This window comes from Alligator mississippiensis, chromosome 11 (genome assembly GCF_030867095.1).
Source record: "Alligator mississippiensis isolate rAllMis1 chromosome 11, rAllMis1, whole genome shotgun sequence".
NCBI classification, from domain to species: domain Eukaryota; kingdom Metazoa; phylum Chordata; order Crocodylia; family Alligatoridae; genus Alligator; species Alligator mississippiensis.
The window spans coordinates 302664-317618 of record NC_081834.1 but is presented as its reverse complement, the minus strand read 5'-3'; the positions used below and the strand labels follow the sequence as shown (position 1 = coordinate 317618).

General features: G+C 49.5%; 1 protein-coding gene across 1 annotated transcript in view; it reads left to right on the top strand.

The window, feature by feature from the left end:
- IQGAP1 (IQ motif containing GTPase activating protein 1) overlaps positions 1-14955 on the top strand; it is a 138628-nt gene that overhangs the window by 99238 nt on the left and 24435 nt on the right. Inside the window, exons 19-29 of the mRNA XM_059714419.1 lie at positions 297-467; positions 1022-1105; positions 2157-2228; positions 2320-2389; positions 2771-2979; positions 4106-4261; positions 4413-4576; positions 5005-5229; positions 6732-6872; positions 6967-7051; positions 14693-14925. Coding sequence (XP_059570402.1) covers positions 297-467; positions 1022-1105; positions 2157-2228; positions 2320-2389; positions 2771-2979; positions 4106-4261; positions 4413-4576; positions 5005-5229; positions 6732-6872; positions 6967-7051; positions 14693-14925 — 1610 coding nt within the window. The remainder of the gene's footprint in view (positions 1-296; positions 468-1021; positions 1106-2156; positions 2229-2319; positions 2390-2770; positions 2980-4105; positions 4262-4412; positions 4577-5004; positions 5230-6731; positions 6873-6966; positions 7052-14692; positions 14926-14955) is intronic.

Below are 14955 nucleotides of genomic sequence, written 5' to 3'. Positions count from 1 at the left end.
ATTTAGTGCTGCTGTGGGCTCATGCACTGCCCCAGCTGCTGTTTGGTCTCCCGTCCCTTTGAAGCCACGACCTAGGTACCTTTGTCCATGCTCCTGGCTGCCCACATGGGCAGTTCTCCCTCGCAGTGCTGGAACAGTTCATGCTAAAGTCAAAATGGACTGGCTATAGCTGGCTGTGAGATGATGCTTATCTAGGAATAACCCAAACCCAATGCTTTGCTTCTTGTCTCCTCACTCTGTTCTGGTTTCCCTTTTGTAATTTGTACTGTGGCTTCCTCCTGCCCCACTGGATCCAGAGCACCATCTCTGGGGTTACTGCTGCCTACAACCGAGAGCAGCTCTGGCTGGCCAACGAGAGTCTGATCACCAAGCTGCAGGCTTGTTGTCGTGGATACCTTGTTCGGCAGGAATTCAACTCAAGATTGAGTTTCTTGAAGAAACAAGTCCCCGCAATCACTTGCATCCAGGTAATGAAAGTCTCACATCTCTGCATGACTTCTTTTGCATCCCTTCTATATGCGCTGAGATCTTGACTATTACTTCTTGCTTGTTAGTTGGAAGTAAGCTAATGCCTAAATGTGTTCCTCATCTGAACAGTACATGCATGCATTTCAAACAGTAAAGTTGTACCTTTCACAGTAAACGATAATGGAACTCCTCTGACCCATCGACCCCCAGTGTCTGCAGCAAAATACCTGCCTCAAGGTTAATAAAAATGAGCAGTTTCTCTTTCAAGTAGCTTCACATCCTCTTCCACAGGCCCCTTCAGGTGGAAACACCTTTCCTAACTCTACCTGCTCAGTCACTTTCCTGGCTTCCTTCTAGAGGCCCATCTCTATCTACCGTGAGACCCATAATAAAGTCCCTAATGATGCTGGCCTGGCAAACTGTGTATGTAGCCTCAGTATTTAACAAGGGGTCAGAGGCGACCTTGGGGAAAGCTGAGCCACTCAGCAGAGGTGGGAATTGTAGATGCACCATTTCTACCACCCTACAACGTAACCACTTTCTTTGATCTCAGTCTCAGTGGCGTGGCTACAAGCAGCGGAAGGCATACCAAGATCGCTTGAGGTACTTGCAAGCGCACAAGGACCAAGTAGTGAAGGTACGGCTTTCTGGGAAGTGTCTGCTGCTAAAGGCATTGTAATTAGTGATGGAAAATAGCTTTTGGTCATAACCCTGCCTAGAGGCCAGGCCAGAGTTATTTTCTTCCATGGGTTATGTTTTGTTTCTAGTTCTTTGTCTAGTCACCTCTTAAGTCGCTGTAAAATTTCTACCTCTGTCAATCCTATGGACTGTCTGGAAGTCTGTCCTAGCATTTATCTTGACTTCTTCTCTAAATTTAATCCTGCTATTCCTATTATACTCCCCCTGACCCTTGCTTACTATCCTAAATATCTGCATCACTGATTCTCAGCCAGGGTGCTGTGGCACCCTGGGGTGCCTTGGGATTCTTTCAAGGATGCTATGGGATGCTACACAGTGTTGTTAGCAGTTAGGTGTGCAAACATGATTCACAAGATTAAGCCCAAAGATTTCAAGCAGGAACCCATAAAGTCAGAAACATTCTGACCTGTTGTGGTCTTTCTGAGTTCTTTGCAACAGAAGACCTCTTCTGTTACTTTTCTGTAGTAAAAAGCCCAAACAACTGAAAATCAAAAGCTGACGTTTTCTAAGGTGTGTCTTAAGTCTAATGAAGTTGAGAACCACTGGTTCTTGGAATCCAGGCACTTGGGTTTGTAGAAAGTTAGGATTTGTCTCCTTCATCCCCGTCTGTAATCTAAGGCCTGTCTATGCCACTGCAACAGCCGTCCCCAAACACTTGTAGACACGCTCCATGGAATCCCTCTGCAGCTGCTCTTAAGACCCGTCTCCAAAGCCTTAGTCGTGGCTGTTGGGTCTGACTGTGGAGCAGCCTCATCAAGTTTTGAGTGTCCAGGTGGAAGCAGGCTGTGCCACCACCCTGTTGTAGACAAGCCCTTCACCAAAATGATTTTTTTTTCTCGAGTTTTTCATAAGTCAGTCCTTTCCATCCTTTACCGTGTTCCTCTAAACTCCTGGTGATTATTGTTCAGTATCTTTGTGGTAGTGAAATTCCTACGAGAGCCTGTTGTGGAGTAAAGACTGTCTCTGACTGACTGTTTTCTTTCCCATAGATTCAGTCAATGACCAAGATGTATCAAGCCAGAAAGCGGTACAGAAATCGGTTGCAGTATTTCAAAGACCATGTAAGATCCTTTCTCTGCTATACTAGTTAAATACAAATTTTCTGTATTTTTACAATGAATGAATTGATGTGCAATTTTTTTCTCATTCTAGATAAATGATGTTATAAAAATCCAGGCCTTCATCCGCGCAAATAAAGCACGAGATGACTATAAAACTCTCAGTAAGTATTGCTATGGGAATATACCTGTAGCAGCACAGTATTCTTAGCATGCTGCTAACGTGGTTGGTCGCACCATGGGCAGTTTGGAATAGCGGTAGTGTGGGAAGTACAGGAGGCTGAGGGAAATCTTGATTCTAGATAGCACAGTTGCTACTGGAAAGTAGGATGCAGATTTTTGAATTAGTCTGAGCACCCCAAGTTGGCCCAGATAAATATTGGTTTGACTGTTCTTACTTCTTGTCACATTTTGATCAAAAATAAGCTATTGCAAATGCCGTTGGAAACTTTATTACATGGTCCTGAGTTTGCCAGGTGCTAGATAGATGCTTTCTGTGCTGTTATGATCTTGCCATTTTTCCTGATGTTCCATCATATCCTTAGTCAATGCTGAAAACCCACCTATGGTGGTGCTTCGAAAATTTGTTCACTTACTGGATCAGAGTGATCAGGATTTCCAAGAGGAGCTTGACCTTATGAAGCTGCGTGAGGAGGTTGTGACCCTACTCCGCTCCAATCAACAACTAGAAAATGATCTCAATCTCATGGACATCAAAATTGGGCTCCTTGTGAAAAACAAAATCACTTTGCAGGTATGAAGCAAGGGGAAAGCAAAGTACAGGCTTGAGCACAGAGTAGCCAGTGCTGAGAACAAGACCACAGACCCTTGGCCTTACCTGCTCTGGAAGCCCTGCTAGCACAACGATGAAACCTGCTTTAGGGATGGAGGTGCAAGAGAAACAGGGACCTCTGGGTGTAATCACAGAAATATAGGCAATGAGGGTTGGAAGGGACCTCAGGAGGTCACATCTAGTTCAACCCCCTGCTCAAAACAGGACCAGCCCCAACTACAGCATCCCAGCCAAGTCTTTGTTGAGCAGGTCTTAAAAACCTCCAAGGATGGAGATCCACCACCTCTAGGTAACTGGGCAAGAAGAAGTGATCGGTGGCTTTGGCTTAGCCAAAGAAGGGAGCAAATTGATGGTTAATGCTTCCGAGATAGAGAAGCAGGAAGAAAAAGAGGGGGGCGGGGGTTGTGGTAGGATATATAGCCAACCCTTCAAGTGCTGCTGTCGCCTGCCCCACCCCTGCCTGCCCAGCCCAGCCCAGCCCAGCCCCCACGCTGGGAAGAGACCAACGCAGCCCCTGGCCTCAAGCCTGCAGTGGGCAGCCTGCCGTTGCCCTGCACATAAATCTGGGGGGAGCACATGCCCCCATGCCTCCCTCGGAGGTGTGTGCAGTGGCAGGGAACCACCTCCTGGACGAGCTGCCTGGTTCCATCCTGCTCCTGGCCTCAGGGTCGCATTCACCACCCTGGATTGGCAGCCCCAGCCCCTGCCTCTGTCCCAGCCCCGCTCCCTCCCTTACCGTGGGGGCCTCAGTCTCCTCTCCTCCTTCCCCCCAGCTGGCCATTGCTCCCCACACTGCTGGGCAGCATTCCTGTGGTGCGCGCTGCAGCTGTGCTCATGCACGTGGCATTTATTGGTGACATCATCAGCTACACCGGCAAAACAAAGCCAGTGACAAATAATGTTAATTTTCCTTTTACTGGTGCTGACCCGATATGGCACCGATATATTGGTGCACCTCTACCAAAAAAACCCCCAAAACCATCACACAAAATAACTATAAAACAAAAGGGGAGGAATGAAAATGGGGGGAGTTAAAAGGTGAATTGATTTTAAATGCTTATATTTAAATCTCTCTCTGGCTCTGCAGGATGTCGTCTCCCACAGCAAGAAGCTTACGAAGAAGAACAAGGAGCAGCTGTCTGACATGATGATGCTGAACAAGCAGAAGGGAGGTCTGAAGGCTCTGAGCAAAGAGAAGAGGGAGAAGCTGGAGGCCTATCAGCACCTCTTCTACCTACTTCAGGTAAGCAGCTCCTCAGGCTTCCCCTGGCCATGGAGACTCCCAAGTTTTTGCCCAGTCCTCACTAGTGCGTTGCACTTCTAGCCCACCACTGTCACAAGTTGTCATGGCCTTTGTAGAAGTGAATGCGTCACGGCTGTCGTTGTTGTTACAGACTAACCCAACCTACCTGGCCAAGCTGATTTTTCAGATGCCTCAGAACAAATCCACCAAATTTATGGATTCTGTGATCTTCACACTGTATAACTATGCATCCAATCAGAGAGAGGAGTACCTGCTGCTGCGGCTTTTCCAGACAGCTCTGAAGGAAGAGATAAAGTATGTATTAGCACGCTGCTTGGCCTGGCTGTGAGGGTGGATGAGTGTGCCTGTGGTGTAATGATGTTTTTCACACCATATCCGCTGCTGGCATGCTCCCAATTTCTTTTTAAGCGGTTGGGTTTTTTTTCATATGGCGTGTGGGATTAAATGCCTGCAGCAGCACTAGGTCCCTTCCAGCTGGGCATTGATGAGCTGTGCTACTTTTTTTGGCAAAGGCCCTCGGCTTCAAGTCTCTTTGTGGCACATCAGAGCCAGGTGCCAAGAGCTACCTAGTGCAGTCTAGAGCTGTATTCATGTTTCAGGACAAAACCACTAGCTGTTTCTTGACAAATAAAACTCTAAACACAGTCTGCTTCTGGAAGCCTGTGCCATGGCATGTGACACAGTGGATAGTTAGTTGTTTATTCGTGTTCATTCTCTTCCAGATCCAAGGTAGATCAGGTACATGAGATTGTGACTGGCAACCCCACTGTTATTAAGATGGTGGTAAGTTTCAACCGTGGTGCCCGCGGCCAGAACGCGCTGAGGCAGATCCTGGCACCTGTTGTGAAGGAGATCATGGATGATAAATCACTCAACATCAAAACTGATCCTGTGGATATTTACAAATCTTGGGTTAACCAGATGGAGTCGCAGACTGGAGAGGCCAGGTATGGGAGCTCCTGCTGTTTCCTTTGCATTCTCAGCTGTGGTATGCCATCTGATTTTTACAGCCCTGGTTTCACTGAGTGTCTTGCCCACTTTAGCAGAGTTGGGGTGATACTGAGCTGTGATGGTCCAGGAATTGTGAGAGGCAAGGATTTTTCTGGTTGACATTTTATTATACTATATATAATCTACCTGCTTCCTGAAAACCCCTTTTTCACATTACAGGTGATAATGACCCTCTTCATTTTTGAAAAGGCTTGATCTTCCACTAATCAGCTTATCTTTTCTCTGTTCATGGTCTGTCTGCTACCCCGGGAATGTCTCTTCTTCAATTTCACGGCCGTCCGGGCTTCTTAATCATCACTGTATCTGCTGAGGAATGCTTTGCATTTGAAAGCTTGGCTAAGCCTATCCCTACCATGCAGTTGGGCCAATAAAAGATATCACCCACAAAAATCCTTGCCCAATTTATGCTGGGATTAAGGAACATTTGACTCAGGGAAGTAATTTTTGGTCAAATAGTGCTAAAGTTGAAGTCTTGGGGATAGTGCACTCTTATATTTGGACACTAATGGCAGGGCTTTACTTGTCAGTGCCCTTGTCATTTTTCCTGCCTCAGACAGGAGTCTTTCTGTGGGGGAGTCTCCCAGAGCACAGCAGAAACTTGACCCTGTTTTGGCCAGAAACCCCAGGATGCAATCCTTTTAGTTCTGTCCCGTGTTTTTAATGAAAGCAGCAGCTGGAGACCCCAGTCGGGATTAGGGAGACCACTTTATGGTTGGTCAAAACAGCCCTGTGAGTTTTATTTCTTTCAGTGCATAACATAATGCCTAGAGCTTTAAAATACACTAAAAATAAAAAAAGTGAAAATACTTTGAGGGCATTAATTGAGCTTGCTTCCTTATAAAAGCCTCCTCGTCCTCAGCAAAAAATTCTTGCATTATTTCTTGTTGGTAAGAAGTTGTTGGTAAGATTGCTCAGAGTGAGGTTGGGGAGCAGTTCAAGCTTGAGGCCCTTTTGTAACTACCATGTTACTGAGGCCAGAGGGCGTGGATCTAAGGGCTGCCTGTAATATGCCCGGGTGCACCTGAAGATTAAAAAATTCAGTTACGGTAGAGTAGAGATGCCTGCTTAGTTATCAGTGTTCTCCACTGGAAGTATATTGTACTTGTCCAGAGAGTCCCAGCTTCTGCCCTGGGTCCAGGTCACATGAGCATCTTGACCAGACGCTCTTCTTGCTCAGTCTGCATCCATGCTACCAAAGTGTGTGTAGTGGTGTGGAAGCTGTTGGGCCTTTTCTCACAATGGCCTGGAGAAGGGACCGAGAGAATACCAAAGGAAATCCCCGGGCTTTCTGAGTACAGGAGAGAAGGGTAGAAGACCAGAACGTGGTTCTTTAGCAGCCCAGCACTTCAGAATTGCATAGGAAAGGAGAGAGGGGATGAGCCAGAAAGGCAGCAGCATGGGAGTGCTCACGGTCATCTGCTGCGGGTGTCTCCGACAGTAAGCTGCCATACGATGTGACCCCCGAGCAAGCCCTGAGTCATGAGGAGGTGCGGACACGCCTGGATGCCTCCATCAGAAACATGCGGACAGTGACAGACAAGTTCCTGGCAGCGATTGTTAGCTCCGTGGACAAAATCCCGTGAGTACAATGGCTCACACACTTGCTCTCTAAACATGATTGCTGGGCTCACATTCCTAGTGGTTTCACACTCTCTCTCTCATCTCTTTCACAGTTATGGCATGCGGTTCATCGCCAAGGTCCTGAAAGATTCATTACATGAGAAGTTTCCTGATGCTGGTGAGGATGAGCTGCTGAAGGTGAGGACCTGCGTGCCTTTGCCCTCCTTTTGGCAAAGAGAAGTGTGTGTCGTTGGAAGCTGGGCCCATCACACTTCTGCTGTTGCAAAGGCTCCGGCCTTGTGGTTCATCCTGTCCCCTCAAACACACATTTGAACATTTGATCTTTTTTCAAGGAGGCCATTGAGCCTCCTGGCTAATTTTTGTGCTCCAAGTGACCGTTCTGCTGAATGGCATGAGCCTCAGATGGAGGCATCCTGTCGCTTCTGTCTTGCTTTTAATATTCTTTGGGTATTTGATCCTTCAGGGTTTCTTGACTCCACTCTACAGATTCTGCAAACGATTGAACTGTGGTGTTGCTGAAGCAATCGCGGTCCATTCTTCCTTTCTTAAAGAGACAATGTCAGGTTTAAAACGTTATTACAAAGTCTACTATTCTAATCTGCGTCGTTAATATTACCTAGAATACTTAACAGCAGGATGTATGAAATAATTGTCAATGTTTATAGCATATATTAACTTTTTGCCTTGCACTCAGTTTGAACAATAAAAAAGTAGGTCTTGCTCTCAAATCAGGCCACCTTCTGGCTTATATGCATTGTCAAAATATTGCACTATTTGACCTGGACCTGTTTAATTCCAATTCCATTTTTTTCACTGAAATTTAAAGGCATCATGAAAATGACACATTTCTTTCTGTGGATCCTATGTTAGGGGCCCTCACATACCTGACACTGTCTCTTTAAACTGCTCTGCTCCTTTCTTTTATAAAATAAAATCTGAATGCTGTTTTCTTCTCTCTTCTAGTTCTGTGCTTTCCCATACTGAGGCATCGATTCTTTCTATGCAGGTGAATTAACTTTTTTCAACTGTAAATATAGGGGAAAGCTATGACTTCCTTTAGACAGCTTTCTGTGGAAACAATATTATTGCAAAGGTAGCAGTAGTGAAGCTGCAGTGTAGTAGATGTAATCCCTACATTTGATTGATTTTTGAGAACAAAAGTGACCAGTTCTCATTCATTTTTCTTAATTTGCACTGCATACTAATAGGTTTTCTCATGGGCACATTTTTCTACTACAGAGATCTTTTTAACGCTCACGATCATGCAGCATGCCTGTGTAGTTACGTGGAAGTTTGCATGTGGAAATTGTGTTAATTTTCAGCATTTCACTGGTGCCGGCCATGTCTACCAGGCTTCTCGTGCCTTTCATTCTCTCTGGCAGCAGTGGCTTGGCTGGCTGCTCCGTTGTCCACTAATATCACGTACGACTTCGTGCAGCCAGCGCTGCGGGCCCGCCAGGAAGTCTCAGAACACACGTGGGAGCGCTGCTGTGCGATGACTGGCTGCAATAACTTTGTCTCAGAAAGGCTGGAGCCGGCCTGTCAGCATGTGGATGACATCTTTAGTAAAGGTTGACTTGGTTCTCAGGGGATTTGGCCTGTTCACGTTTACTCTGGTATTTTTAGTTACACAATCCAGTTTAACAAGTAGCCTTTATGACCGGCTTTTGTCACTTTTCTGACATCTGAGTGAAATAGTTTCTCCGCTTCATTAACCTTTTGTTAGCTTGAGGTCTTATAGAAAAGTATAGCTGGTTTATTCAGGAAGCATTGCGAAAGAGAGAGGGAAAGAAAAGTGGTGCTGGGAAATAGCTGCCACTTCCTCCCTGCTTCCCTGCATCGAGCACAAACTTCCAATGCTTATCTGTAAAGGTTTCCTCAGTTTAGTTCTCTTTATTTGTCCACCAGTCTTGCCACCGCTTTTGCTTTGCCAGTGTTAACAGCTGCTTTTGCCTCTCTTGCAAGCATCTTTCTGTTGCCTTGTAGACATGGACAGAGGCTCAGCTATAGTGAAGTTTGCGCCCTGCTCCAGTGTGCCCTTTCTCTCCCCTGCTCCTCTGCCCCTGAAAGGTTTCTCTGCAACACCCAAACCGCCTGCTGCCCCTTACCCTTGTTGACAATTCCCGTCACCACCGACAGCCCCAAGCAACGAATTTAGCAGTAAGAAGTGGCAGCTGCAATACGGGGGCTCCCGATAGAGCAGGGAGCGCAGAGGCAGAATTAGCAGCAACGCACAGAGCTGGGGGATGTGCTGGAACAGGCTGCTCTGCAGCAGGTGAAGGAGACCTGGGGGCCGGGGCCCAGGCACCTGCCCCTACTTATACTTCTGGGTCTGGATTACATTCCCCAGATTGTTGTACAGTCACTGCTTTATCCTTATAACAAGTCTTTAAGACTCACTTCTGTGCCGTTTCTGAAAGTAATTCGCATAATGACCCTCTAGGTAGCTTGTTAGTAACAGACCAGGATCTCTTGTCCACACCTCTTGTTTATCAAGTCAGAGTAAGAATCGTTGTAGCCTACGAACCGTACGCTAAGCTAAGACTATCTGTAACCGCATGTTCTGACAGCTAGTACCCTTATCTTCTCCTTCTACTCAGATTAATATCCTTTTGTATCTGGTTCCTACTTAGATTTTAAACCCTTTTATAGAACCATAGGAAGTTAGGATTGGAAGGGAGCTCAGAAGGTCACGTCTAGTCCACCCCCCTGCTCAAAGCAGGACCACCCCAGCTACATCATCCCAGCCAAGGCTTTGTCTAGCCAGGTTTTGAAACCTCCAAGGATGGAGACTGCACCACCTCTCTGGGCAGCCTGTTCCAGTGCTTTACTGCCCTGCTGGTGAGAAAATTCTTCCTAATATCTATCCTAAACTTCCCTTGCTGAAACGTGAGACCGTTGCTCCTTATTCTGACATCTGCCGCCACTGAAAACAGCCCAGCTCCATCCTCTTTCGAACCTCCCTTCAGGTAGTTGAAGGCTACTATTAAGTCCCCTCTCAGTCTCCTCTTCTCTAGACTAAATAAGCCCAATTCCCACAGTCTTTCCTCAAGGCATGTCCCCCATCCACCTCACCATGTTTATCACCCTCTGCTGGACTCTCTCCAACTTGTCCACATCTTTTCTGTAGTGGGGCCCAAAACTGGACCTGGGACTCCAGATGTGGCTTTACTAGTGCTGAATAGAAGTGAATAATCACTGCCCTGGACCTACTGGCAAAGCTGCTACCGATGCAGCCCAGGATGCCATTAGTCTTCTTGGCAACGAGGGCATGCTGCTGGCTCATATTCAGCTACTTGTCCCCTGTCAGTCCCAGGTCCTTTTCTGCAGAGCTGCTGCCCAGCCCGTCACCCCCCGCCTGCACCGGTGCATGGGATCGCTCCCTCCTCAGTGCAGGACTTTGCACTTGTCCTGGTTGAACCTCATGAGATTCCTTTTGACTCAATCCTCCAATTTGTCTAGGTCACTCAGGATCCTAGCTCTACCCTCTGGCGCAGGGGTGGGCAAAATGCAGCCTGGGGACCAGACATGGCCTGCCAGGCCATTCTGTTCAGCCCACGGGGCCCCTAAAAAATTTTAAAAATTAATATGTATCCACCCTGGGCTGCCGGTCATGCAGCCCTCGATAGCTTGCCAAAACTCAGTAAGCGGCCCTCTGCCCAAAATAATTGCCCTCCCGTGCTCTAGTGTATTTACTAGGGCTGTGTGAAGCTTCGGTCACTGATTTGATTCGGCGGAGATTCGGCCTGATCCAGTGGCCGAATCTCTGAACCCGAATTGAATTGGGAGACCCTTTAATCTCCCTGAATTGAATTGGAACCCCCCGAATCGATTTGGAGAGATTCAGTGATTCGGACATAGACGCAGCTTTATATGCTTTTTCTATATACCTCAAGGTACCAGGCGGCTTGTGGACGCTGAGATGGTGGGACAGACGGAGCGTCCCACGGGAGCGCGGGGTGGGGTCCCCAGCGCACTTACCGGCAGGCCTGGAAGTGGAGCAGAAGCACTTCCAGTCCACTTCTGGGTCCTCCACGGAGCGCGTGGGGGACCTGCCCCCAGCTCGGCGACTGGAGCCTCCTGGGTCTGGGGGGCACCCAGGGTCCCCCCGTGGCTGATCGCTGAACCGGTGGGGGAGGTCGGCCACCAAGCACGTGGCTCCCCTTTCCCCCCCCGCACTCCTGTGGGGCGCTCCATCCGCCCACCATCTCAGTGTTCACGAGCCGCGCCTGGTACCTCGAGGTACGCAGAACGAACATATAAAGCTGTGTCTGTGGCCGAATTGCTGATTCTCTGAATCAGAATCGAATCTTCAGATTCGGCCAAATCAAATGGGGACAGTGATCTGAATCAATGAATCAAATAACTGTCCCCCAAATCAGGCCGAATCTGAATCAAATACGGCCTGCTTCGCACACCCCTAGTATCTACTACTTCCCCCAGCTCGGTGCCATCTGCAGACTTGCTGAGGGTGCACTCTGTGCCATCTTCCAGGTCATTGGTGAAGACATTGAACAAAACCAGCCCCAGGACCGACCCCTGGGGTGCTCTACTTGATACCAGCTGCCAACTAGACATCGAGCTAGTGATTACTGTTCTCTGAGCCCGAAACTCCAGCCAGTTTTCTGTCTTCCTCACAGTCTGTTCATCCAGCCCGTACTTCCTTAGCTTGCCTGGGAGCATGTTGTGGGAGACTATATCAAAAACCTTGCTAAAATCAAGGTATGCCATATCCATCAGTCTCCTCGCGTCCACAGAGCCAGTCGCCTCATCATAGACGATGATCAGGTTGGTCAGGCATGACTTGCCCTTGGTGAATTCATGCTGACTGTTTCTAACCAGCTTTTCTCCTCTGAGTGCTTAGAAATGGATTCCCTGTGGATCTGCTCCATGATTCTTCCAGGGACTAAGGCGAGGCTGACTGGTTCATAGATTCGTAGATGTTAGGGTCGGAAGGGACCTCAATAGATCATCAAGTCCGACCCCCTGCACAGGCAGGAAAGAGTGCTGGGTCTAGATGACCCCAGCTAGATACTCATCTAACCTCCTCTTGAAGACCCCCAGGGTAGGGGAGAGCACCACCTCCCTTGGGAGCCCGTTCCAGACCTTGGCCGCTCGAACTGTGAAGAAGTTCCTCCTAATGTCCAGTCTAAATCTGCTCTCTGCTAGCTTGTGGCCATTGTTTCTTGTAACCCCCGGGGGCGCCTTGGTGAATAAATACTCACCAATTCCCTTCTGTGCCCCCGTGATGAATTTATAGGCAGGCACAAGGTCGCCTCTCAACCTTCTCTTTCGAAGGCTGAAAAGGTCCAGTTTCTCTAGTCTCTCCTCGTAGGGCTTGGTCTGCAGGCCCTTGACCATACGAGGGGCCCTTCTCTGGACTCTCTCCAGGTTATCCACATCCCTCTTGAAGTGCGGCGCCCAGAATTGCACGCAGTACTCCAACTGCGGTCTGACCAACGCCCTATAGAGGGGAAGTATCACCTCCTTGGACCTATTCGTCATGCATCTGCTGATGCACGATAAAGTGCCATTAGCTTTTCTGATGGCTTCGTCACACTGCCGACTCATGTTCATCTTGGAGTCCACTAGGACTCAAAGATCCCTTTCCACTTCCGTGCCACCCAGCAGGTCATTCCCTAAGCTGTAGGTGTGCTGGACATTTTTCCTCCCTAGGTGCAGCACTTTGCATTTCTCCTTGTTGAACTGCGTCCTGTTGTTTTCTGCTCACTTGTCCAACCTGTCCAGGTCTGCCTGCAGCTGTTCCCTGCCCTCCGGCGTATCCACTTCTCCCCACAGTTTTGTGCCATCCGCAAACTTGGACACAGTACACTTCACTCTCTCGTCCAAGTCGCTGATGAAGACATTGAAGAGTATCGGTCCCAGGATCAAGCCCTGCGGGACCCCACTGCCCACACCCTTCCAGGTCGAGACCGACCCATCCACCACGACTCTCTGGGTGCGACCCTCCAGCCAATTCGCCACCCACCGGACTGTGTAGTCATCCACATCACAGCCTCTTAACTTGTTCACCAGTATGGGGTGGGGTACCGTATCAAAGGCCTTCCTGAAGTCTAAGTATACGACATCCACCCCTCCTCCTGTGTCCAGGCGTTTCGTAACCTGGTCATAAACACTGGTCATAAAAACCTGGTCTGTAGTTCCCTGGATCCTCCTTCTTCCCTTTCTTCAAGATGGGCACTATGTTTGCCCATTTCTAATCATCCGGGACCTCTCCTCATCGCCGTGAGTTTTCAAAGATGATGGCCAGCGGCTCTGCAATCACATCAGTCGACTCCCTCAGCACCCTCGGGTACATCCCATCCTGCCCCATGGACTTGTACACATTCAGCTTTTCTAAGTAGTCCCTAACCTGTTCTTTCACCACTGAGGGCTGCTCACCTCCTCCCATAGGCTATGGAAGGCCAGGGTTAATGGGGCTTAGCCCCCACCCCCTGCCAAACACGGGGCAGCGCAGAGGGCCGCAAGGCAGCCCAGGCATGGGCTCCAGGCGGCTGCAGCGGGCGGAGGGGTGCGCACAGACACGCAGCCAGAGCTTGCAGCCCGGTGGCGTGTGGAGCACTGCCCAGCACAGCAGGTAAGTCTGTCGTGGGGAAGGAACATGGCAGGGGGCAGACTGAGGCCCCTCCAGTGAGGGAGGGAGTGGGGCAGGGGCTAGGGTGAATGGGGCCTTGTGGCCAGGGCGAGTCGTGGGACGCTCAGAGCTAGGGCAGCTCATCCAGGGGTGCAAGGGGGCTCCTGCCGCTGCACTCACCCTGGCAGAGGCCTGGGGGGCACGTGCCCTCCAGATCTGTGTGCGGGGCGGAGGTGAGTTGCTGCTGCCAACTTGGGTTCAATGCTGCACTGCCGCTACCCCCCTGGGTGTGGTGCAATGCCGTGTGCCTGCTGTGCGTGGGGCGCAGGTCCCAGCCTGCAGCGGCAGCCTGCTTCCGCCCTGCACACAGATCCGGGGGGCACATGCCCCCCCACGCCTCTGCCGGGGTGCATGCAGCGGCAGGAGCCCCCTTCCCCCTCCACCCTCCCCTGGACAAGCCACCTGGGCTCTGAGCATCCTGCGACCCACCCTGGTCCCGGGGCCCCATTCACCCCAGCTGCTGCCTCTGCCCCACTCCCTCCCTCACCACGGGGGCCACAATCTGCACCCCCATGCCCCTTCCCCATGACAGACTTACCTGCTGGGGGGAGTGTGCGTGCACCTGCACAAGCACGCGCATGCTCAGCTTTCCCCCCACCAATATTTTCTCCTGCCGTCTATGCCTCCTCCCCAAACTGTGCTGCCCGGTGCAGCAGTCGGGGAGCTGACCTTGCCTGTTGAGACTGAGGTGAAGAAGGCATTGAGCACTTCAGCCTTTTCCTGCTCATGTGTCACTAGGTTGCCTCCCCCATTCAGTAAAGGACCCCGCTTTCCTCGATCTTCCTCTTGTTGCTGACATATGTAGAAAGCTGCCGCATTACCCTTCGCATCCCTTGCTCGCTGCAACTCCAATTGCGCTTTGGCCTTCCTGACTTCATCTCTGCATGCCTGAGCAATGCTCTTATATTCTTCCCTAGCTATTTGTCCAAAACGTGGTACTTTGAGACAAGGTACTGTTTCTTACTGTATGTTCCTATAATCCTTAATACAACAGGGCCTCAGTCCTGAGTGGGACCTATAACGGATACAAGTGAGAATGCTCTGAGCCTATTCAAAGTAGTTCAGTACAAGTCTATAAGGTGCGAATCGACCCTGCTGGCTACAAAAATCCATCGGTCTGCTTCACTGGCATTTGACACATTTCTCTGCTCCACTTTTCCCAGATTGTTGGCAACTTACTGTATTATCGCTACATGAACCCAGCCATTGTTGCTCCAGATGCATTTGACATCATTGACCTTTCAGCTGGAGGTCAGCTGACCACAGACCAGCGCAGAAACCTTGGCTCCATTGCGAAGATGCTACAGCATGCTGCCTCCAATAAGATGTTCATGGGAGACAATGCACATCTAAGCATCATTAACGAGTATCTCTCTCAGTCCCACCAGAAATTCAGGTAGGCGATTCCAGCTAATTGGTTGGGGAG